The 26,302-nt window shown below is 42.0% G+C and overlaps 1 protein-coding gene across 2 annotated transcripts in view; it reads left to right on the forward strand.

Annotated features, from left to right (window-relative positions):
- Positions 1-26,302, forward strand: part of ACP6 (acid phosphatase 6, lysophosphatidic) — a 725,976-nt gene that overhangs the window by 64,800 nt on the left and 634,874 nt on the right. For both annotated transcript variants that reach the window (XM_044072107.1, XM_044072108.1), the window contains exon 2: positions 12,806-12,934. In XM_044072107.1, the coding sequence (XP_043928042.1) occupies positions 12,806-12,934 (129 nt within the window). The remainder of the gene's footprint in view (positions 1-12,805; positions 12,935-26,302) is intronic.

Genomic DNA, 26,302 nt, shown 5'->3' on the forward strand with positions numbered 1-26,302 from the left:
TTTCAAATTTTGCAATGCACCATCTAATCAACTTTGCAGAACCAGACCCTACAGCATTCATTCCAAAATGATTCCACATTACATAAACAGCCCCATTCCACCAGCATTCTTAAGAGGTTCCAACTCTACATATTTCTATACCCTAGAGTAGATGCTCCTTTTCTCAGTTGCCACATATCTACTTGATACAGCCACCTCTACTTCCAGGAGCAGAGGGCTCCCCCAGCTAAGCAGTGGTTTGCTACCACACTCCTGCAGTCCTTGTACCCCACTTCATGGATGCCTCACTGTTCCCTACCTATTGTATTTGTGAGGACCACATAGACTGCAGTCCTGCATCGGATGTTGTTTGCACCTTATATAGTAAGGCCTCTGCCCACCTCATCCAACTTTCATTCTGCTGACCCATAGTCTCCATTTGTATTGTCCCTCCTATCCATTTATTAGTCTGGGGTCCTCTACATGTGGGTGTGTTTTGATTAGCTCCTTCGTGCTGTCGTATTCTCCCTTTTATCCCCCCTCCTTGATGTACTTTTCTGGGTCCAAGACAAGATACAAAATGCACACAGTCTCTCTGAGAGTTCTTAAATTACTACCAAACATTACTGCTGGGTCAGTTTGGATGACATCACTCTTTGTCACCTGCCTTCAGTTCCCAGGGTAACAGATACTAACAGAATTATAACAGCTCTGTGTGAGAAGTACATATCTGTCAGAAGTGTAGCTGCTAGGAAGTCCTAGAGCAATAAAACACTTTACATTTTAAACATATAAATACTTCTCTCCAAGACAATAGGAAAAAAAATCTAGCTCTAGACATCCTGCCTTCTTGCTGCATTGAAACTCTTTTATAGCACATCATAAAACACTTAATTTCTACTAACTTTCTTGAAGTTTTGTAAGTTAATTTTCTATGTTCCAGCAGAGTATGCTGTGGTTACATTCCTGAAGCTCAGTACATAACATACAGTTCTGTATCGGTCATATCACTATTCACAAATAACAGAATTATTTACAAAATTCCAGGTTGCTGGGCTGGCAGTCTCACAGATGCATCCAACTATAACTGCCATACCATTTTTTTTATGCAACATTTGTTTTTGTCAGTCACCACCAAAAACAGAAGGAATTATTTTCTCTAAAATAGAAAACTTAAACTTAATGAAATTCCTACAACAGATAGCATGCTTGGCTAGAGCCCTTCCATTGTCCTTTTTATTAGTGCTGTAAATATTCTGATTTTATTCAAAGCATCGTTAGTTTTTCCGACATAAAATGCTGGACATGTGCTGCATCTAGCCACATAAACAACCCTCTCAGACAAACAATTATATCTATCTTTCCTCATCCAGTTTTGCACACCAGCCAATATTCCACCCCCAAAGTCTGTGTCAGTGTAAGAACACTGATTCCAGCGGCCACATGTCGTCATCATCATCAGTCCCCTTTTTCCCATTTTTCTACATGGGGTCGGGGTATCGTGTTAACTGTCGCCAACTCTCTCGATTCAGTGCCACATTCCTGCCTTCTTCAACACTCATGCCTGACTGTCGCAGATCTTCTTTCACACAATCCAGCCACCTCTTTGCTGGACATCCTCGCTTACTCTTACCTTCTTCCTGTCTGTCCCAAATCTTCCTCACCAGATTGTCTTCTGCTTTTCTACACATGTGGCCAAATCACCATAATCTGTTCTCTTTGATCTTTCTCGCAATTGGAGATACTTTGGCTTCTGCTCTTATCTCCTCAATTCTTTGTCTATCCCACAGTGTGCATCCTACCCCCTTTCTTAGGGCACTTCATTTCCATTACCTCTAGCTCCTTCAACTGTTCTACCTGTAATACCCAGGTTTCTGCACCATACAGTAGTACTGGTTGCACCACTGTCTTGCACACCTTACTTTTCAGCTTCTTTGGCATTCTTCTGTCATAGACTACACCTGATACTCTATGCCAGTTGGCTGCAGCCCCTCTGATTCTAGCTTTGACCTCTTCATTCAGACTCCCAGATACTTGAAGCTGTTTACCTGTTCCACTATCTTCCCTTCTATCTCTATTGTCAGCTTCTTCTGATTTCCCCAATTTACTGCCATTACCACCATCTTATCTGTGCTTAGTTCATCCCGTGTGCCTTCAGATTTGCATTCAATTCTCCTATCCTTTGCTGAAGTTCTAGCTCAGAGTCTGCCTGTACTGCCACATCATCTGCATACAGCAGCTTTATTGATCCGTCCCCTCCAACCTGTTTGCTAATGTAGTCCATCACCAGTATGAGCAGCAGTGGGCTCAGAGCTGAACCCTGATGTGCACCCACTCCCACTGGGAACCCCTCTGTGAGGCTGAACACTGTTCGTACTTGAGTTGTGCAGCGGCAACATGTATCCTCTGCGAAATAAACTTGTCCCTCCAGCAAGTTCTGTTGATGTTGCAGAAGAGGTTTAGAACCCTAGACTGGGCACTTCAGATGCCTTTGACTTGTTAATGTGCAGTAAATCCATCAATATTGGGTTTGAGGATGCCTTGTATCCCAGATGCTGGCCACCTCTTAGCAGTCTGTAGAGTATTGAGTACAGTGGCAGGACTTTGAGTTGGTCCATGCCAGACATGTTTAGATCTTGTATTCTTTTAGTAAACTATATCTGTGGGCATTCCAGTTGTTGCATGTGTGTGGACAGATGCATGCCAAAGGGGGGCTTATATTCAATGACTGGCCTAATGAGGACTGAGTAAAGAAGGTAACGACATCCTTAGATTTAGACACAGTCCCTTTATATATAAGCTGTACAGTATAAAAGAACTTTCTTATGACAGTGGGCACATGTTGGTTGAAAGTTAAGCCACTGTCTAATTTCCCAAATCCTGAACAACTGAGTCAACTCTTAGAAGCATATTGTCAATGTGATAGTTTCCCAGGTAGATGGCTTCCTAAAAGATGCAGTAATGCATTTTTTTTTTGGCATTTAGTTTGAGTCCACGATTTTTTCGCATCAGTTATTTATTTGGGACAGACCTCTCTGCAGCATGGCCAAGTAATTTGAGGATTTAGTGACTTCTCCTGACTTGCAGTCATCTGCACACATAATCAGCCAGAGCACTTTGGTGTTGGAGTTTACTTCAGAGAACTAGCTGTCAAACAGGAGATGTCCCAACACAGAGCCCTGGAGGACTGCACTGGTGACTTGTCTCTTTCTGGAGGTAAGTCCTCCTGTTTTGATTTCCTGCATCCTGTCTGTGAGCTGGTTGGCAGCCCAATGGGTTACATAGGGGTTTATTCCTAGTTTATTTAACTTTTCTACAGTTACAGTGGGGAATTGTGTTAAACGTTTTGCCCAGGTCAGGATATTTGGTGAGTACTGTTTTGCATTCGTCTGTTGTTTTGGTGACTTTTTCCAAAAAGTCTACCAGGTTGATTAAGCGTAACCTTTCCTTGATGAATCCAAACTGAGATGGGTCTAGTGTTTGGAAGTTTCCTATGTCCTGATTGATTAATTCCATGATAAGTCTTTCCATGGTTTTGCATATGAGGCAGGTCAGACTTATGGGTCTTTAATTACCTGTGTCTGTGAAAGGTCTTCCATTATGCAGGGGAATGTCTGCAGCTGTTCTCCATTTGCATGATACAAAACCCGCATGGAGGCTGAAGTTGAACGTGGGTGCCTAAATTATGCTTCATGTTATTTAAGATACATCAGGGATTTTATAAGGACCATCAGTGCAGTATTTTTTGCTTTTGATAGCACTTTTAGGACTTGGTCTTTTGTGATAGTTAGAGGCAAGCAAGTTTCAGGTATATCTTGAGGGACAGACAGAGAGGAGAGGAGAGGGAGTAAAGTTAGAGCCAAATTTATCTGTCAGTAGGTTTGTTATATCTTTAGTGTCAGTTTAGGTAACATTGCCCCCAGTCAGGTCAGCGCATTGCTGCATTGTGCGTTTGAGATTATTAACATAACTAAAAGGCATTGTGATTCTTTGACTTGGGTAGCTGTTTTAACCTCAAACACAGCTTTAGTAGATTTTATTAAGCTCCTGAGCTCTTTTTTATTTCAGTGATGAGGCCTGTAGCATTTTGGAAATTACTGTTCTTATTTTTGGTCAAAATTCTGTTCCTTTTATTGTAAAGCTAGTTGATACTGTGGTTCCACTATGTGGGTTTGTTTCTGGGGTTTGTCCTGCGCTTGTACCTACAGGGTACAGCTGCATCTGTGCAGCTGTTTACATGCTGGTATAGTGTGGGGGTGTACATTTCTGCATATTCGGTGGAGGGAATTTGAAGCTTGCCAGTGATCAATTAAGAGTAGGTAGTTTGTCTTAGAGAAATTTCTAAAGATACCTTGGGTAGAAAGGATCTCTGGTTTCAGCTTTATTTCATACAACTGATGTATGGTTAGACCTAACAAGTGATGAAGATTTGCATGGGATTATGCAAGATATCTCCATATTAGTAAAGACAAAATCCAAAACGTTGTTGCCTCTTCTTGGTACTTTGACTAACTGGTCCAGGGTGTTTGTATTGAAAAGGTCCAGGAATCTTTGTGGTTATGCACTAGTGGTGGTGTGGGTCTCTCAATCTGTATTTTGATGGTTTACATCACCTACGAAAATAGCATTCAGTTTAATACCGAGTGATTCTTGACATAGATAGGCATTGCATCTTTTTTGGATCATAGAGTAAGCTCTATAGCTGGTTAATGATATGGCCATGGGACTTTTCTGATGGCTTTTTGTACATGAAGACAACTCTAGTGCTTCATGCTTTACCAGCCTTGATGTGATTCTCTTCTGGATGTAGATTGAGTCACTTCTGCCTTTTTCACCTCCTGCACTGTTCATGGTCTAAGCTTGTGGAAGGTTCTGTCCACTGTTTTAAACTGTCACTACGCAGACGTCAACACCCTCCAGGGTGAGAAGGGCTTGTAGGGAGTGGATTTTCTTATTTAGACTGCTAGCATTGATCAGTAGTAATACGTTCATATTTTCCTTTGCTTCTTTCATTGTGTTGGTAGGCTTGTCAGGTTGGCATTGCCTAAAAATGGACTGTGCGTGTGGATAATGTCTTTGCCAATAATTGCGACTCTAGAGGAGATGGATGCATACCATCTCTGGTGAAGCGGGGTGGTCTGTTGATCATATCCTTCTAGGCTGACAAATACTGGACCCCTTCAAATGACTCCAAAAACTAAGCCAATTATTGAAGTCAGTTATTTTTTGCTCACATTGTGACATCATCCTTAGAGAAGGTAGAATACTCCTAAATGCAAGGCTCTTACTGCTTGGACACAGTCTGAGAGCTCCAACATATTTCTTTGTGTAGTCCAGGAAGGTACATCCTCAAGTTATTGACACTGGCATGAACTATGACAGTCATACTGGTACTTGTTATTCAAGGACATGTGTGCATGTGAGATCTGATGGCTCTTAGCACCAAACAGACAACTAACTGTCACTTGTTCCTTGCTCAGCCTGGTTAGAGATACATCTGCATGTCTTACAATGGAGTCTGTGGTATGTGACTTTGAGATTCCTTCTGCTACGCGAGGAGGTAGGCTTAACTTGCTGAGTGTGCTGTAAGCCTGTCTTGTGTTTTAGGGAATTTGAAGTTTAGGCAAGGTAATCTTTAGAACCTCTGCTCATGATGGATTATGCATATTGTGATGGCCTCGGAGAGGTGTGATGTGTGGTGTACTGCTAATGATTTTGGTGTCTGAGTTTACTGTGTGTGTGATTTTTGCCTCGAAAGGTGTTATGTATATAGATCTCTTACACACACACACTGTTGTGCTGATTGAGTAATAGATGATCGTCAGGCAGCATGAGGCAGTTCTTACGCTGTCTCAAGATACCTGTGTCAATCAGGCTGGCTGCAGAAGATATGGGGACATGCTGGTCCATGATTCCAACAGGAATGAGTCGGTGGGCAGGGTGTGACTATAACTGCTTGGAGATCAGCTTGTTTAGGATAATGTTTGCATAGACTTGCTACTGACTATTTAAAGTTCAATAGAAAACAACTTGTCTGGAAATTGTAAGCCACCAGAAGGAACCAGCTAACTAATTATAACAAAAACACACTTAATTTAGCACTAAAGTCAGTGTAGGCATTGTAAGTACACTCGATATTAAACACTTTTATAAAGTCTTCCAGCATGGTGAGTAGTTTAAGGGGAGAGACTTTACAAAATGATACTTATGTGCTTATTGTCATCAACCAATAAACAGGGGGGAGGAGGAGGAGGGACTTATGCTGTCAAATCCTCATAAGGGGCAGGCACAATAGATACACTGGGTTTAAGAACAGACTCCAACATGGTGGGTGGGAAGGAAAGAGCCTGGAACTGCTTTAATGTAAGTGCTGGTCTTGAAGTACCCTGACATACACTTGGTACGTAAGAATGAAACTAGGGTTTAATACCAATAGGTACCATGTAAACAGCAAGATGCAGTGTAACTCTGTACTAGAATTACTAATGTAGGCTTAAAGACCTTAGCTAAAGCAAATACAGAGTGTTAAAATGAATTTAAAAACAGATTCATGGACGCATTAGCCGCATTGAGCAGCGTCCTCATTACTGGCTGTTTTCCATGTCTGTGAATCGCAGTAAACTACAAAGGGCAGATCAGCACTTCCTGTGGTAGTTAACTGTGGCAACTGCATCGCGCAAGCAACAAAACACACACCGCATACCGAATAACCTGCTGTCAGAATGTCCACGATGTCCTTTCCTCTGCCATGGTAATTCGGGGATGATTAGAGTCAGTCCAGAATGCCAGACATTCAAGTTTCACACTGCGTATCCTTCAGTAAATGCATACTAGGACAAAAGCTTATGAAGTTGGGAGCTATGCCTAACATTTCCCTGCCCTCTCCCTTGTACACGACGACATAATGCCCATGCTCTTAAATATGTAGGTAACAAGCACCTGGTGCATTAAAGCATCAATTAGTGCAGCTTCTAATGTCGGGGTTTCTTGTGTAAAGAGTGCATGGTTCACATCCCTTTTCTCCATATGCATTTATTTATTATTTTTTAATCATGTAGTTTTTAAAACAAATCCCTAGTATGTAGTGTCCCCCCTATTACGCCCATGCAGCTTGAGCATGAGACATTAGTGTTTCCTCTTGATCCCTTTACTGTTAAAGTGCTTTTAAGGTACAGAAATAAGAATTTCCCCTGGTGTCTAGTGGTCCCCCCCATCCCCATACTGTTAAAGTGCCATTAGGTTACAGACATAAGAGTTATCCCTGGTACCTAGCAGTACCCCACCCCCCAATACCAATTCTGCTTAAGTGCCACTCAGGCACATCTTTTAAGAATTATTCCTGGTGGCTAGTGTTTCTCTCCACTCAGTGTTGCAGGGTATGCTCATTATTCTAGGTATCTGTAGAAATGACAGCCACCCCAACACAAACACAAAAAAACATACAGACACACATATGCCTAATGTAACAATGTAACCCCCCCATTGCTACTTCCCAGATGGACATGCACTCACACTTGCATATGCTCAGACGTACACCTCCTAACCCTAGCTTACCTACAGACTCTCTAGTACTTACCTCTACAGTGATGGATGAACCTGACCAACTACCCTGACATGGAAGGGGCGGCCATCTTAATCTACATGGCCAAGTGGTTCTATGAATTGCTTGTCACGTAGATGCCTTTCTGGAGGCAGTTCTTGGTGAGGGAGTACATGGCTAATTAATATATGCATCACCTATGTCTCTAATGGTCAGAAGCAGCCTGTAAATCTTGCCCTAGCTTATGTATACTCCTTAAAATAATCTCTAAGGCACATAAACTTGAGGGATAAAATTGCAATGCTTGGCTAGGCTTGTAAAGGACTCAGTGTCCATTAGCCGAGTATATAACCAAGAGCCCTCCAACTGCCACATTAAAATGTAGTATGATCTAGGAGACAGCCTGAAGCAGTACTGCATATCCTTGTGCAAAAGCGCCATGTTAGGGCTATCACTAAATACAAAAGGGTTGCTGATCTGTACTCCTCGTGATGATATTTATGAATTCTGCCCATAGCCTTTCCTCAGGCTGTCTTATTTTTTTTTCTTCAAAAGCATTAACAATCTGAGATGCAGACTCAAAGAATTCAGAGTTAGTGTTTGTAAAAGCCTTTGTGTCAAGATGTATAATATATCTAATACGATAGAATGAAAAACCCAGTTGCGGCAAAAGCTTTTCCAGTGCAGCTGTCAGGGGTCCCTTGCTTTCTGAAATAAATTCCATCTGGTATCTTTATTTGCCATGGCTTTATCTCCTTCACTAACAGCTGCTGCATAGTAATGTTTTTCTACAGTTGTCTTCCTGCTTTCTTGCACTCTGTGCTGTCTGACCTCTCAGCATCACCAGGCTGTGAACCCTGCCCTTCTTGGCATCTGTGCTTATCCTGGCGTATAGATAGTGGCCATCTTTTAATAGCTGGCAGTGGGCATTTTTTTTTCTCCTGGCTGATGACTGTATTGTATCCATTTCTTTGCTCTAATCTTTCTCATTTTCAGAATCCTTGTAACTTTCATTACTTATGTCCACTAAAACTTCACCAGGCAGGCATCCTGGAAGTATTTATTTGCATACCATTTGCTGCAGTTTTTTTTCATTATTTTATTTTTGAGTTTTATCAAGGATATTTTCTGCGTTCTTCATGCGTCAGACATGTATTCCCCTACCCGCAACGCAGTGCAGGAATTTCTCACTTGTGATAGCCAAATTTCCCCTTGTCCATATGAATATTACCACCTTGGTTCTGCCGTGAGTCTGACCTAGTTAACAAATGTAAATCTTAAAGGATATATGTGCTGCAGAAGCTTGGCCTTCCCAGAACATGTGTGAGGCTTATAAGAAAGAAGTTATTTTCAGGTTCAAGTCTTCTTTTAGGTAGCATCATCAGGGATATATTCCGGCTAGAGTAAATACAGAGAAGTTTGTTTGCTAGCACTGTGCACCTTTTTTCCATGAATCTCGGGGGGGGGGGGGGTCATTCACATCTAGTGAAATAGCTGGGTTTGTGGAAAACCTATTATTTTGATCACCTCCTTAAAATTACTACAAGTCTTTGCCATGTTTCATCTACGAAATATAGCCCACTCACTATCAGATCGTAGAATTTCTTTTCTAAGGGCCCAGGCTTAATAGTTTACTTGGCGCTAACAGCATAACTCTCCCTAAGCACCACACATTTTAACACTTACGGGGGTAATCACTATAAAAAAAATACTGTAACTGTCACTGAGCAGAGCCATAAATGTGATTCGTGTGCAACACTGCTCACCTTGGGAATTGGAAGCACTTATTCATTTATGTGTATAGTGACCTACGTATGCACATATGTATGCATTTTTAAATGGTAGATATGTGGGAGGGGAAACATTTGGGGTTTTGTGGAAAGTTCTGACTACACCCCTTGTGGATTATGTTGACACTGGCTGTGAGTCCTCTGTGCAGGAAGTTTGCCAGACTCAGTGCTGCTTGTTTGGAAAAAAGAAGGGGTGTAGATAGGAAACAGAACAGCTTATGTGTTGCAGATAGTAGGAAGTGCAGTAGTGAAGGAATTGAGTTGGGTATTTATTTGGTCTATTTTGATTCAGGGTCATATGAATGGCCTTCTGAGTCAGAAGAAAAAATATTAAAAAAAACAAAACATTAATGAACTTTTGTTGCATGATTTGAATGGATACTTCTGAGTTTTGTGTTGTGTGGTTATCTCATTCCTTTTGTCTGACTGGAGTTAATTCTCATGTCATTATTCTCTGATATGAGAAAATGTTTTGTAGCAAATTATGTAGTAATATCTGATTATTACACTGAATGTTTATGGAAGCCTCCTGGAAGGCGGGTGGGATCACTTGACAATTGGTGGAATGCTGTGAGCTCCATAAAACCTGGCATTTCTACCGCCCAAGTATCCTGGTAAAAGTTGCACTGAAGTATGTATTGAGTCTCTTTCAACTGGTTTTCATAATGTATGATTTTGAACATGCTAGTGCAAATGTTTTAGGGTAACACGGCCGTACCTGATAGGATCAAAACAAGCTGCTCAAGGAAGAGCAAACCTGCCTGGTGGACAGCTGCCATTAACAGGCTTTACAATAACAGGAAAAAATCGCTGTCTAAGAGTAAGAGGGAGCGAGCCTAAACTGGAAACACTCCATCCTCAGCTTAAACAAGCAAATAAGAAGTCTTGTGAAGTCCTCCAAAGCAAACTATGAATCCAAATTAGCTTCCTCAACTAAAGACAACTATAACGTATTCTTCAGTTACATTTGTAACCTAAAAGGAAAGGCCCAGGTTTGTGCCGAACCGGTAGTTAATGATACCGCATATACTGAGCCTGTGGACATACCTAACCTGTTGGTCGACAGGTTCTGTGAAAACTTCACTCCCCTGTTACAACCACGCGTACCCTATGACATCCCTACCACCTGTCCCCTACCTTGTATCTGTAACGAGTAGGTTGTAGACACCCTCTCTAAAGCCAAAAACACAGCATCTGTGGTACCCAATAACATCCCAGGCCGCGTTTTACATGGGCTTCAACAAGAATTAGCAACACCATTGGGTACTCTTTTCAGTCATAGTCTAGGCACTGGCTTGTCCCAGTTGAATGGAAAATGGCCAATGTTATTCCTTTGCATAAAGATGGTGCTTCCACTGACCCTAGGAACTATAGATCTATTAACCTCACTAGCCTTATCTGCAAGGCTGTGGAGTGAATCATCATAGACCTTATCAACAAAGAAGATATAGGTACTCTCCAAACACTTGACTCTACTGAGTCTGGATTTGTCAAAGGGAGATTATTCCTGTTAAACCTGGTCGGCTTCTTCGAGACAATAGCCAAGGCCCTGGACGAGGGGAAATCTGTGTATACAACCTACCTAGACTTAGCCAAGGCATTTGACACTCCCCCACTCAGTCATCATTGACAAACTCACCCAGCTAGGTATCAACCCTTATATTGTTAGATATGTCGCTAAATGGCTCACTGATAGAACCCATATAGTCAAATTAGAGGAATCCACCTCCAGCTGCAGACCTGTAAGCAGTGGTGTTCCACAGGGATCAGTCCTGGGACCTCTACTGTTTGGAATCTTTTTCTCTGAAGTGCAAGAAAAAACTAAAGGTCTGTGGCTGGCAAAGTTTTCTGATGACTGCAAACTGGGAGCAGACATAGAATCTCCAAATGATGTCAACATCCTTCAAGAGAGTCTTACACAAATGATTGGTGCCAAAGTCATGGCCTTAAACTCAATGCAAAAAATGTATTATCATCCCTTTCAGTAAGGGTGATGTTCCTGCTAACTACCACATCAATAGCAACACCTTAAGTACATACTCAGTGGTGAGAGATCTGGGCACAGGTTGACGGCAACCTTACCTTTGACCACCATGTGTCCACAGTGGTAAGAAAGGCATTCTATATGGCTCATCTCATAAGTAAGGGCATTGTCTCAAGGAAAAAAAAAAAGTTTTCTTCCCTTATCTGTCCAGTAATTGAGTACAGTGCCAGCAATTGAGTATAGTGCCCCTTTTGGTATGTAACTTTCCAAGCACCTGTAGCAATTGGTGGGACCACAGATGTTCCTCACAAGGAAAATTCAAGGTCTTCATCATCTGTCCTGTGTGGATCATCTAAAATCAGTCACTATGTAATTTCATACAGACTGCTCAGAGGAGATGTCTGCCTTGCATACAAGGGAATCTTTGACCCTACTTTATTGTAAATACTGCATCTCTGTAAGTGAAATGGTACAAGGGTTACTCACTAAGGACCATAACCTGGTATTTGACAGTAATAGAACCTGCTGGAGGGACAGATTTGTCTCCCATAGGATACCATTCCTTTGGAACAGACTCCCACTTCATGTCAAACAGAGCACCTCATTGGCCTTCTTCAAGCGAAATCTGGAAGATTGGATGGGTGACCGTGAATTTGCCCTGGGGGTTCCATCTCTGTCCCACTTGGAGAGGGGCAATAGATGCTGATCATGGGAATAAGGGTAGAACTTGGCTAGGCTTGTAAGGGCCCTAGGACCATTAGCCTACTAACTTCCTATGATCGTATGAGGTGATGTCCTTCATTAATTCAATTATATGTATATGTAGATTTCTTATACCACATCCAGTCAGCAAGCAGGATTTTGTGAGGTTAGAGGAGAAGTCAGAGTACTAGGAAAAACCCCACGCAGTCATGGGAGCAACATGCAAACCTCAACACAGACCTTGACCAGAAGTCAGGACTGATGCAGGACACTGGAACTTTGATGAAGACATCTAGCACTAAACCACTGTGAATTAAAATTACAACATTTGTTTGTTAAAAAAAAAATTAAAAAGAAACAAACATTTTGTATGTTTTGTTGGAAAAGTTATTCTTTAAGTGAAAGGTGTAACATTAACCATAACTGAGATCTTGAAAGACAAATTTCTATCGAGTGCGCTTTAATGTTCAGAGTACACCAAAAAACTCTACTTCATTTTACTTGTCTGACTTATTGATCTCAGTCAGAAATTTTGCAGGAGCATGTGTCACTTTATGCTGGGATTTCTCGTATTACAGATCTGCCACGCCACTGATAGTGACAGCTGCGAACTTCTGGCTGATGTTGACTGTCTACTCATTTCTTTGTGAAAGGAAGCTTTGAAATGACCCCTGACAAGTCTGCAGGACAGTTCTTAATTGATATGGATGGAGGGGGTACATGTCAATCAAAGTATTAGGAAAACTTAAAAAAGAGTTCATAATGCATAAAAAGGTACAGAATAATAAGTCATGGTTTTCTGTGTTACAGATTGAATGGAAAACTAGCTTGCTGAATGTTCCTCCTCACACACTCATGGACTACACTGTCACAGATCTCAACGGTGGTCCCCAGCCTCCCTCACCTGTTGAAGACACCTACAGAAAACGGAAGCTTAAGGTAAATGATGTGGTTTCTTGTTTGGCATAGTGGCAGTACACTAAACTCGGGTTTTACTCACAATTACTCATTATTGTGAAAAGAGAGAACAATATCCTTAAGGATAAAGGAAGGTGCTGTTTTTTTTTTTTTTTTTTTTAGAGGGGATGGGTGGATGCAAGACAGGAAGCTGGATAAGGGTAGGTGCCAAGACTGAGTGAGACTTCAGATCATAAACTTGAAAATGGGTAATTAGTGAGTAATGAGCAAACACATGAATGGCTTTCTAAGCCTTTTGAACAGGTGAAAGTGACAATATCATAATCCTGCTATCGGATGTACTTCTTTAATCATGGTCACAATATTCCTTACTATAGGGAGCTCGTGCCTAGAATAGCCATACGTCCAGCCAGCATACCGAAGCCTGGGCCCCTTCCAAGAGCTGCACATGAGACATCTGTCATACATCCAAGGGGTAAGGTGTATAAGTGATGTACAAGTGCCATATCCTCGGACTTCTTTGCCACCTGTCCGAATGTTCTGTTTTGAATTTAGTCTGAAAGTAGTTTTTCTTGTACAGATCTCTAAGCCTAGTGCAGAAAAATACCACATTGGTGACTCAGCAATAATAGAAAATATTGGACTGCACCAGTGTTTTTGCATTGCTTTCAGAACATTATGCAGTTGTGTAAAATCTAGGTGCTGCCGTTTGTCAGCCAGAGATCTCAGCTTCTTTGTTCAATAATCAAGGGCAAAGCTAAAATAATGCGTAGAAAACCTATTATTGTTGCTCATGCCTTTCAAGAGACCTCATTATGAGGAATGTTCCTCATTTTAAGTCTTAAAAAGTCTGCGTTCCTCACTGTTCCACATTTGAACGGTGTGTTATTCATCCACTATTAAGAATTTTTCTAATTAGTGTCACAAATAGCTTAGAGATGTTCTCAGCAATAATGCAAAGTGTTTTACTTTTATCACATTTAGTGACGGTAGCCATTTCAGGTGATAATGGAAAACACTGGGCTTTGCGTAACCACGTTACTCGTATTCTGGATTTGCACTTGTGCATGGTCCATTGTTCTTCATCATCTCTAGTGACTCTTCCATTTTTCTAATTTTTTTGTTTTATTTTAGGTACATGTCATCCAGAAATGGGAAATGTGAATGTGGGAGGCAGATTTGACCCAGAAGGGTAGACATGAGAATTGCCTTTTTTTATTTGGGTGCAGACCATGCTCACAAACAGTGTGATATTTGCCATGCTTTTGTTCCTAAGACCCTGCACAGCCATCTTTCTTCTGTTTGTCTATTTAGAGAATTAGTGTTTGAAATTACTCACTCATAGGACTATGGCTGCTGAATCTTCCCGGATGTCCAGCTGCCTTTGAAAAAGAAGTAAAAAAAATATGCAAATGGATACTTCTGCTGTCCAGCCTCTGCCAGATGTCTCTGCAGGGTCACTTGAAGAGTGCAAGGACTGTCTAACTCTGATGCCTGCTCCCTATGTTACAACCCTGTTGGGTGCTGGCATGAGGCATGTTACTCGCACATCCTCTGATTCTGAGCTGACATCCACTTGGATAAGAAGGGAACCACAGCTAGTGGTTTTGGAAGGGCCTAGGGGAGTCTTCAGACACATGTAAAGGAAGAAGTACCTGGTTACTTTATAGCAGTAAGACAGGGTTCAGAACCTCCTACTAAGCTGCTTGCCTCATCCAAACTCTTATCTTCAGGCAAGGATACTAGACTAATGGATATGTATGGTAAGAAGGCATATACATGTAGTACCTTAGCTTTCAGGGCCATCAGTTATTGGGCACTTATGACTAGGTATGTACTTGCCCTTCCTGCCAAACTGGGGGGGGGGGGTGTTGGCTGACATGCTCTTTCTTTATTGAGTTCTGCGTCACAAGTAGCTCACCATTCCATCAAATGTCACTATGATGCTGCTGTTGCTTCATCTAAGGTGGCTGCATCGGGGTCCATCATTAGTAGGTATTCCTGGCTTTGGCTTCAATTCTTACCAGAGCATGTGAAGGCAAAATACCTAATACTTGTTTGGTTCTGCTGCACCATATCTCTTTAAAGCTTTACGAGATAAAGAGAGGAGCAAGACCTTAAACAGAATGCCCTATTGCCTATTCTTAGGTAGCAGAGGAATTACCCCTCTAAGGCATACTTTGTGCATAAACAGCATAAGCAGCCTTTAAAGGGTAAAAGAACCACTAAAAAGTTTTTTTTCAGAGAAGCCTGGTCAAGACTGCTGGGGACAGAGGTCTTACTTTCCGGACAAGTCAACTTCTATTTGACAGTCCTTTTCCCCTCAGCCAGCTTCATCTTTCCCAAAGGTTAACTCTGTCCTTCCCTTTTGGCATCAGATCATCACAGATTCTTTGGGGTTTTAGCCATAATTCACAATGATTCTTTTGTGATATGGAATTCTGTCCTCTATTTTTAGTGATTCCTCAACCTCCTTCTTGACAGTTACTGCATTTTCTTCTCCTTCTTCAGGCCCTCTTGGCTGAAGGTACTATTCAACCAGGGTCACCTCTTACTCCAGGAAATTTTTAGCTCCCAGAAAGGTGAGCTCCTGAAGACCCATACTAGACCTCTCCATTTCTGAACACTTTTCTGAAGCTTCCTTCCTTCAGTGTTTTCCCTTTGCATCTTCCTCAGGCATTTCTGGTTTCCCTGGACCTGAAGGATGCCTGTCTGCATATTCCTATTCGCCCTCTCTTCAGGAAATTGTTATGGTTATTTATTTCTTCATTGCATTGCTAGTTTTCTGATGTGCCCTTTTGACCTTTCAGTGGTACTAAGGGTTTTTACCAACTGTCTATATTTTGCAGACTCCGTGATGTGTAACTAGTCACCTAACTTCTGAAAAGATCATACAATAAAGGAGAATCTTATTTGAAGAAAAATCGAGTCACTGTGTCTTTTTTTGATTGTACAGGAGAATCTTCTGCAGCATTTTGAATAAAAATCTGTTAAGATCTGTGTTAAGCTCGGAGTGCGACCTGCTGATTCGATTTGGCTAAAGCTATTTGGACACACGTCTAAATTGGTTTGGTGGTATCAGTACAAGATACACACAACAAGGGAGCCTTGGGGTAGTGCTCTGATCATAGGAGCTTCCAAGTGCTACGAAAAAAGACTCCATGATATACAGATTTTTCCCTATCTGTAAGACTGTCTTATTCAGGCCCATTCTCTGCAGGTTCTTCTACAGGACCTGGAATTTACTACGCTGCTGCTTTTTAGTGTGGACTTCACTTTCCACCTAAAGAATCCACAATAAAAAGCGGCAGGAGACAGAAACATCAACAAGTCAAACTTTATTCACTAAAACGACCACGATTAGCGGTTTTGTCTGTGATAAACAGACTTCATCAGATGAGATTCACTTGAATAGTCCACCATATTTAAAACGCATCCTGTCATCATGTGACTTCCAATGTATCACATTCAAAGAGCCCACACATAATTATAAGCATTGTATAATACATCACATAATACTAACAGAACCACTGAAAAATATACTTAAAAAAGATGAAAAATGAAAAAAAAAAGACTAAACAGCCATTAAAATAATCATTAACAAAAATATATAAGTATAAGAACACTCATGTCTGAAAAGCTTTAAGCTTTAAAACTGGCTGAACAGGTATCAACTCACTTAAGCCTGGACTCACACTTGTATTACATTTCAATTGCCACAGCAGTTCCTTTTTGTCCAAATACAGCCCCGTAGGACCACCCCTTGGATTTTCAATCAACTTCTCCAAAACAGCAAATTTAAAACAATGTGTAGCATGCCATTTAGTGTACCTAGCCAGAGCATTTGTTTCTTGTGCTTTAGAAATGGCATACACATGTTCCCTTATGATATATTTTAACCCCCTTTCCGTCCTGCCCACATAAAAGGGGGTGCAAGACTCTTTTTTTCTAGTGGCTCCTTTAGCTGTTTAAAACTTTCATTTAAAGGCTCACTGCTGCTTTTCAGCTGTGAGTAACATTTCTGCAGTTTGTTCTAAGTAGTGGGGATATTTGTAGCATTTCCATATTCAGGCTTGTATTTGGGCCTAGTGTTTGTGGAGGCTGTGTGTCTGAGCACATAATTCAGGGACATCTTGTTTTAGCCAAAGCCATCAGGCATTTCAGTGAGAGAGAATTGTTTGAGGTCATTGGCTGACTGAGGTCTCCTGGACTACAGCTTAGACTAAGCACCTCATTGGTTCTTTTGAGATTTCTTTCTTAAAAGCTGTCTCAGGTTTCAACTTGCTGTTACCTAAGAAGCTCAGTTGTGAGTGTTCAGCCATTTTACAGTGAGCTGATCGAAGGAAGGACACCCAGCAAACTCGGAGCTACAATATATAACATTAAGTATCCTGTTTTTTGTTTATTTTGTTCTTTATTTCTTTGTTGTTTATAGCACTTTGTGTACTGTGTATTTATTCTAGCTAGTTTCACTGTGTGTGAGGTATTAACTGGAAATTGTCCACTCTTATTAAGCATCTGTTGGGTTGTTTGTTTATGATAACTTGTTGCAGTTAAACTCTTTTTTTCTAGTGGCTCCTTTAGCTGTTTAAAACTTTCATTTAAAGGCTCACTGCTGCTTTTCAGCTGTGAGTAACATTTCTGCAGTTTGTTCTAAGTAGTGGGGATATCTGTAGCATTTCCATATTCAGGCTTGTATTTGGGCCTAGTGTTTGTGGAGGCTGTGTGTCTGAGCACATAATTCAGGGACATCTTGTTTTAGCCAAAGCCATCAGGCATTTCAGTGAGAGAGAATTGTTTGAGGTCATTGGCTGACTGAGGTCTCCTGGACTACAGCTTAGACTAAGCACCTCATTGGTTCTTTGAGGTTTCTTTCTTAAAAGCTGTCTCAGGTTTCAACTTTCTGTTACCTAAGAAGCTCAGTTGTGAGTGTTCAGCCATTTTACAGTGAGCTGATTGAAGGAAGGACACTCAGCAAACTCGGAGCTATAATATATAACATTAAGTATCCTGTTTTGTTTATTTTGTTCTTTATTTCTTTGTTGTTTATAGCACTTTGTGTACTGTGTATTTCTTTCTAGCTAGTTTCTCTGTGTGTGAGGTATTAACTGGAAATTGTCCACTCTTATTAAGCATCTGTTGGGTTGTTTGTTTATGATAACTTGTTGCAGTTAAACTCTTTTTTCTAGGGGCTCCTTTAGCTGTTTAAGTCTTTCATTTAAAGGCTCACTGCTGCTTTTCAGCTGTGAGTAACATTTCTGCAGTTTGTTTCCCACCCTTCCTCCCTGTTGGTATAGTGTTTTATAGTTGGTGGCTTTGCAGTTGCCCGCCCTATTGTAAATTTGATCTGGGACCCTCCTCCCAGTCTAGTGTCATTACCTCATTCTACCCAGTACAGGGAGAGCATTTGAGAAGGCCAATCAGCTTAGTTTCTGCTACTCCTTTCTCTCTTTCCAAAAAAAAAAAAAAATGTATCTGCTTTTACTGTATTTGTGTTTTTCCTACTTTATTTTGCTTTTCATCTTAAAAGTACTCAATTGTATTTATTACTGCTTGGTATAACTCATTGTAAGCCTTTTAGTTTAAGCACCTGGGCTTCAGTTTACATTAGGAAGGTTTGTGGTCTGCACTGTAGTGGCAGAACAGGTAGCTTACATCCTTCTAAGTTGGGAACTGCTGATTGAGGGCTCAGTGTCTGTTATTCTAAAAGTGTATTAATTCTGGTTTAAGCACTTGGGCTTGAGGCCAGTTATTTTACATTAAGAGGGTTCGTGTTCTGCACTCTTGTGGGAGGAGAGGCTGGACTCTGTCCTTCTGAGCTGGGAATTTCTGGTTAAAGCTTATAGTGCCTGCATATTTGAACTGCTTCTTACTGAAATTGGTACACCTCGTTTGCTGTAACATAGACTAGATCCAGGCCTGCTGAATCTAGCTTTGTTTGTATAACTTGAGCACTAATCCAGGCATTCTTTAAAGTATTCAGTTGTATTTATTACTGCTGGTAGTAACTTGATTAAAGTGTAGCTATCATTTCTAAGTCTTTTGTATTAAGCACTTGGGCTTCAGACCAGTTGTTTTACATTAGGAAGGTTTGTGCCTGCACTGTGGTGGCAGGACAGGTAGCTTACATCCTTCTAAGTTGGGAACTGCTGATTGAGAGCTCAGTGTCTGTTATTCTAAAAGTGTATTAGTTCTGGTTTAAACACTTGGGCTTCAGGCCAGTTATTTTACGTTAAGAAGGACTGTGATCTGCACTCTTGTGGGAGGAGAGGCTGGACTCTGCCCTTCCGAGCAGGGAATTTCTGGTTAGAGGCTTATAGTGCCTGCATATTCTAACTGTTTCTTACTGAAATTGGTACACCTTGTTTGCTGTAGGACAGACTAGATCCAGGCCTGCTGAATCTAGCTTTATTTGTATGCTTGTTGTTTGTTTATTTCCCTGAAATGCTAATTCCACCTAAAACGCGGCCTTTTAGCACTTCTGTGGATCCCTAGTGATATCTGCATTTCTTACTGTACTTATTTCCTTGTTTCACTTGAAAAAAGTTACTGTTTGTCGTTTTTGCATTTAAGTTACCTGTAACACATTGCATTTAAATTACCTGGCACTTGCTCACTAAAGCAATTATATAAGTCAGCTCTAAAAAATTAAAAGCACTACACCCTCACAAACTCCCCTTGAGCACCTTGTTCCCCATTGGCCCTTTTTTCAATTATAAAGGAATTCCCAATACTATTCTAGCATGTCCAAAGGTCAGTTGTCAATCTCCTCTGCGGTCCAGCTGGTGAATCTGGGAATCTTGAGGCAATGTTACAACTGCCTCATGTACACAGACAACCCTCTCCTCCTCCCAACAAATTCCAACACATGTGAGAGATGCAACCATATAGCCAAACTGGAGGCTAAGCTCTCTCAACTCAGTACTGGCATAACCAGTCAGGAGGAGAAGGAAACCACACTCACTACAATTCCAGTCTCACATAGACCTACCACGACAACAAACCAAACACATAAACACACAAAAACATACTCGGAGGCTCTAAATAAAAATCTGCCTAAGCAGCAGAGACCTTCAAAGTAGACACCCAAGCAACCGCTACCCCAAAACAAAACACGTGCAACACATAGCTCACAAAGCCAGTGTGCCGAACAGTCACAGCCCTTAAGGCTAAACAACACACATGATACACTTGTAATAGGTGACTCTGTCGTCAGGCACACTGCACCAGGCTGAACAAGGAGAAGGTCACGGTGAGCTGCCTGTCAGGCGCTAGGATCCGCCACATAACACAAGCACTCAGGTCACTCCAAGGCAAGTACAAATATGACTCAGTTATTGTCCATGCTGGTGTGAATGACCTGAGCCTGGACTACATGAAAAGAGACATAGAGGAGCTCTCTGAGCATGTAGCCCAGGCTGACCTTGAGTAGCATCTTACCCTCACCAAGAATGATGCCACAATATGAAGACAAGATGATCAATTTCAACAATTGGCTTAAGTGTTGGTGTCATTCAAAGGGGATTGAATGCCTGTCAGCCTGGGATGACATGCTCGACAAGCCACGATTGCACCTGTCACCCCCGGGCTTTCGGATGTTGGAAAAGGCTCTTGCTACCCCCATAGTGCCTTTTTTAGGCAAGGCTCAAAAGATAAACCCATCTCCATAGGTATCACAAGGGATAAGAAACTAAGAGTAATGCTACTCAACGCCAGAAGTCTAAACCTCAAGATGCACGCACTCAAAACTCTCCTTAGCATGGAGAACATCGATATCTGTGCAGTAACAGAAACCTGGTTCAAGGCTCCCGAGAGCACCCCAGCACTGCCAGGTTATACCTCATACCATGCTTTTCGGCCCCAAAACTTGGACCGAACCACAAAAGGAGGGGGAGTATCAATATTAAAGATACCCACACCTCCAGGTTGGTGGCACAAGCATCAGAGACTATCCATGTGCAACTAACTGTGGGTAAAACTGCCTTCCAGTTTATAGCCTGCTACAGACCACCCTCCCAAACACAGGAACCCCACTTGGCCTTCCTGAGAATACTGGAAAATATGAAGGTCTCTCCAAACACCATTATATTAACTACCCAAACATAGACTGGGAGCATTACTCTAGCTCCAACACCCTAGCCCAAAGGTTCCTAGAATTTATAAACTCAAATGCTATGGAACAACTTGTTACCACTCCCACAAGAGGGGAAAACATACAGGACCTGATCATCACCAACATGGGGACACTATGCTCCAGACCAGAACTGTATCCCTCACTGGTAAGATCAGACCATAAACTAATCTCACTGGATATTCACATCCTGACCCCACCCCCTGCCCATAAAACCAAAGTGAAAAACTTCTCTAAAGCAAATTTCACATGCCTCAAAACCAATCCTTCAAAGCCCCGGCCTGTGGAAAATACGGCCCAGACCACAGAATCCTTCATAAACGCATTCTATGAACACCTTCAGGAATGCATGGATCATGCAATCCCAAATAAAACCAAGACGCAATCCTCCAAAGGCAGACGTCCTGTCTGGTGGACCCCAGCCATAAACAAACTATACAATAGAAGGAGGAAGCTACTACATGATAGAGCAAAATCCCAAAAGGGAAGGCATCTCTGATCAGTATTAGCAAAAAACTACGGGCACTCATAAAATCATCTAAGGCCAGCTTCGAGAGAAAAATTGCACAGGACACTAAGGATAATCACAAGGCTTTCTTTAGTTATGTTAGGAACCTGGGTGGGAATTCCCAGATATGCTCAGAATTAGTCCAAAATGACAAGAAATACACCGAGCTCACATATATTGCCAACATCCTAGCTGACAGGTTCAGTGCAAACATCCCCCCCCCACCAAAAGGGCAAATATCTATCCCAACAAAGTGCTGCCCCTGACATCTCAGATGCTCAGGTAAGAGCCGCCCTCTCCAAAGCAAAAACACAGCATCAATGGGACCAGATGGTGTCCCGGCTGCGTCCTACATGAACTCAAGAAGAGCTAAACCCAAACATAAAACTACTGTTCAATCTTAGCCTTACTACAGGATATGTACCCAAAGAGTGGCGTGCAGCAACAGTGGTCCCTCTCCACAAAGGTGGTGCCTCAACGGATCCTGGAAACTATCGCCCCATAAGCCTGACTAGCTTGGTCTGCAAAGCTATGGAAAGGATCATCATGGACCTCATAAATAAAGATATCGGGGACCTACAGACACTGGATCCTACCCAGTTTGGCTTTGTTAAGGGCAGATCCTGCCTCTTAAACCTGGTCGATTTTTGAAACAGTCACCAAGGCCATTGACGAGGGAAGGTGGTCCACACAGCCTACCTGGACCTCGCAAAGCCTTCGATACAATACCCCACTCGGGCATTATAGATAAGCTCACCAGCTTAAATATAAACCCCTATGTCACTAGATGGGTTGCAAACTGGCTCAAGGACAGAACCCACATGGTTAGAATTGCTGGAGCCATGTCAGACTCCAAACCAGTTACAAGTGGCGTCCCACAAGGCTCAGTTCTGGGACCTCTCTTGTTCGGTATATATTTCTCGGCAGTACAGGCCAACACGGAAGGACTGTGGCTGATCAAGTTCACAGATGACTGCAAACTGGGCGCCATAATCAACTCTCCAGCCGACACAAGCATCCTCCAAAAGGGCCTCATAGAAACAGACAACTGGTGCCAGAGCCATGGCCTCAAGCTAAACGCCAAAAATGTATAGTCATCCCCTTTGGCAAAAACAAAGTGCCCACAAATTACCACATAGGTGGTAATCCATTAAGTACAGAAGAAGTCATTAGGGACCTGGGGACCCAAGTTGATAGCAATCTCTCATTTGACAACCACGTGGCCAAAGTGGTTAGAAAAACATTTTATATAGCCCACCTAATCATGAAGGGATTCACATCTAGATCAGGGAGGTCATCCTCTTTACTCATCCCTCCTCAGGCCCATAATTGAGTACAATGCCCCTTTGGGATGTACCTTACCAGACACCTGCAGCAACTGGAAAGACCCCAAAAGTACCTCACCAAGAGGATCATAGGGCTCAAACAGATGCCATATGCTGCCCGGTTAAAGAAACTCCAGCTCTACTCAGTGGCATACCGCCTGCTCAGAGGTGATCTGTGTAAAGCCATGTCCAACCCGGAATTAATGGACATGCTGCACCTCAGAAAATCCAAATCCTATCGGAGACTTGAACCTCAGCACTGAAATAAATAGGACATGCTGGAGGGATAGATTCATAACCCAGAGGCTCCCTTCACTCTGGAATAAAATCCCAGTCCAAGTTAGGCAGAGTCCCACATTGACTCTCTTCAAGATGAATCTTGATGAGTGGATGGGAGATTGTAGGTTTAATCACTTCTGTGTCACTGTTAGACAGAGGCACAGTATACTAACCTCAAAAAAAGGCATAGCAAAATTAATTTAAAATGGGTGGCGAAAGCCAAACACACTCTGGCTAGGCTTATAAATGCCCTAGGGCAGATAGCCTAGTATGAACCTATGAACATAGCGCTGCATACACCACTCTTTTTGTATTACAGTTATAATTACCTTGCATTTGATACATCTTCCTATTGATAAATACTCGGGTACAAAACCCACATCTTTTCATTATAAAATTTTGATTGTCTGAGGAAGAAATAGCAGGCATTTCCAGGAAATCTTTTAAGTTTTTACCTTTCCTGAAAATTATTGTTGGCTTGTCTCCTAACTTGCTAGCCACCTCATGATCTTCCCTAATAATTATTTCTTCCTCAGACAATCAAGGTTATACCATGAAATGATGTGGGTTTGTAGAGCTTGCCCCTATATAAAATGTTGTTTGTCTTTTCGGCTTTTCCCAGTTAGGGGTTGCCACAGTGGAATTCCGGTCCGCTAATGATTGGCAGTAGATATTTATGGTGCCAAGTTGCCACCGATGCCCAACCTTCAGTGAAGGCACGCCCATTCACGCATGTCTTTCAGAGGCCACTCGACCGCGGGGCGGACATGCAGACTCCATGCCTAAATTCATCAGGTATGTGTTTTTGAATCCGACCATTCATCTTCCTTCCCTCCTTTCTTTCCTTTTCAAATTGTAGTAAGAGGATTCTCCAGTCTTTCAATTTCCATAGACCGCTCATATTATTTAAAGGAGACTACATTTACTAGGAAATCTGAGCAACTTTTTGTTTCTTTTCAGGACAAGAAATTAAGTTTAGCAGTTTCTAAATAAACCATTTCCTCTTTGATTTCGTAAGTCATTTCTTTTCGTTATACCTTTTATGGCAAACAGCTTCCTGCTTCTGTACATGCTCATTTTACTAGGGCATTTACTTCTTCTGGAGCTTTTTTCAAAAGTCTAGATGCTAGATACATTATGGAAGCTGCCACTTGGTCTTCTGTGTATACATTTCTAAGCACTGCAAGTTGTATGTAATTTCTAGGGCTAGAGCAAGTTTTGCAAAGTCCATCCTCCATGGGTTTTCGAGGATTCCTCAGTTCCTTCTTCCTCCTCCCATCTTTTTCAGTAGTTCCTGTACTGTCCCTATTGTAAGGAATACTGCAGCGGTGATTAAAGAAGGACATAGTACAGTTGTGTAACAACTTACCATAACGGTAGATGTCCTGCATATCACTGTTGCAGTATTCTGTCCTTCTGGCCAGGGTGTCTCCTTTGTCTTTCTTTCTGGATGTACATGCATCATCTTTCTTCATCTTCATTGGCTGCTGCTCATTTCTTGGGGCAATTCAGTTCTAAGGATTTGTCACTAATACGTCACTTGTGTGCCTTATGTCTCTACCATAGGACGTAACGTCTGACATACGGCACTTGGAAAGGCCCAGGCTTTGGTTGCTTTCTGGATGTATGGTTATCCTCAGCAAGATATCCCTATTGCAAGGAATACTGCAGCAGCGATAAGCAGAACATCTACTGTTATGGTACGTTCTTACACTGCTGTACTTTACCTGTGGTGGGACAAATAGGCCATTGGACTCAACCCTGATGGAATGAATGGGTCAGTAGGCTGCTCTGGGAGAGGCTTACTAGCCCAAGGGGGGGCTAGAGCCAGAAAAACGATTTTAAAAAGATTGGTAGTTTATTACAAGCAGGTAATGTTGTTGACAAGGGAATAGATGGAGACACCTGTAGGGGTGTAATTTGAAGGAATAACCTTCTAAATTGAAAATTGAGAAGGTGAAGTGGTTAATGGACTTCTGTGCATGTCTTAAACTGATTACATGGATGCTTGTAAGTATAGTTGGCACTAGTATAACTTGGGCCAAAGGTCATTAATAGACTTTGTGTTCAGGTTGTGTCCTCAGACTTGAGGCCTTGTTTTCTGCACATACAGATGATAATAAGGATAGTGATCTTAACTGACCATGTGTTGGTAGTGAACTGAATTTGTCAGATGGGGTGTTACTGGACAAATCCCAAACAGTCCAAGAGGGTCACTTGGAAATGTCTGGCAGAGGCTACTTATGTGGAATGAGTTCCTGTTCTACCTCCAAGATTACTTACTCTTTCTGCTCTTAGTGAGGCTGTGGGCACAGAGACAGATTAGACTATATTTAAGACCTTAGTCACAGCTTTGGTCAGGTGTGGTCAGTATCTGTCACTTATGTAATCTTAAGACCTAGTAGCACACATCAGAAATGAAGGATGCTACCAGTATGTAGAAGATGGCCTTCCTGGAAAGAGAGTGAGTAGTAGGCCAAGAAAATCATATTTCACTGGTTGCCAAAGTGAAAGCTTCACTGTGAGAAGAATTTGAAGAGGCCATGGAGGTAGAATGTGAGGGACCTCAAAGAGGCTCTAACAAACGTTTGTCACCTCAGATAGGCTGTGCTAACTGAAGATAGACAAGTGCTGACCCCTGCTGGGAAGATGGTGGGACACTGGAAGAAGTGGACATGATGCATTTCAAGTCAGAGTGCATTACATTTGTAATGGACTGGGGTCCATCACAGTAGCTGAACTCACTGCAGTGGTCAGAGGACCTCCATATTTGTAAGGTTGCAGGTACGGATAAGATACATCTGGAAATGTCAAAGTTTATTTAACTTTATTTTATTTAATTAACATTTGTTAACCAGGAAAGACCAACTTGGAACAAAGCCAGTTTTCAACGGAGGCCCGGGGAGAAATGCTCCAGATGCATGTCTTTGTAATGTGGGAGGAAACCGGAGCACCTGGAGGAAACCCACACAAACGCAGGGAGGACATGCAGACTCCACACAGAAGGCACCCCAGCTGAGAATCGAACCGGGGAACCTCTTGTTATGAGGCGACAACACTACCGCTGCACCACTGTGCCGTCCAAAGTTGTTGGCAATTAACTGATTTATGAAGGAGAAGTGGGGACAAAGCTTTTTATTTAACTG

Source organism: Protopterus annectens, chromosome 5.part0 (assembly GCF_019279795.1).
Source record: "Protopterus annectens isolate FY-2018-M chromosome 5.part0, PAN1.0, whole genome shotgun sequence".
NCBI lineage: Eukaryota > Metazoa > Chordata > Ceratodontiformes > Protopteridae > Protopterus > Protopterus annectens.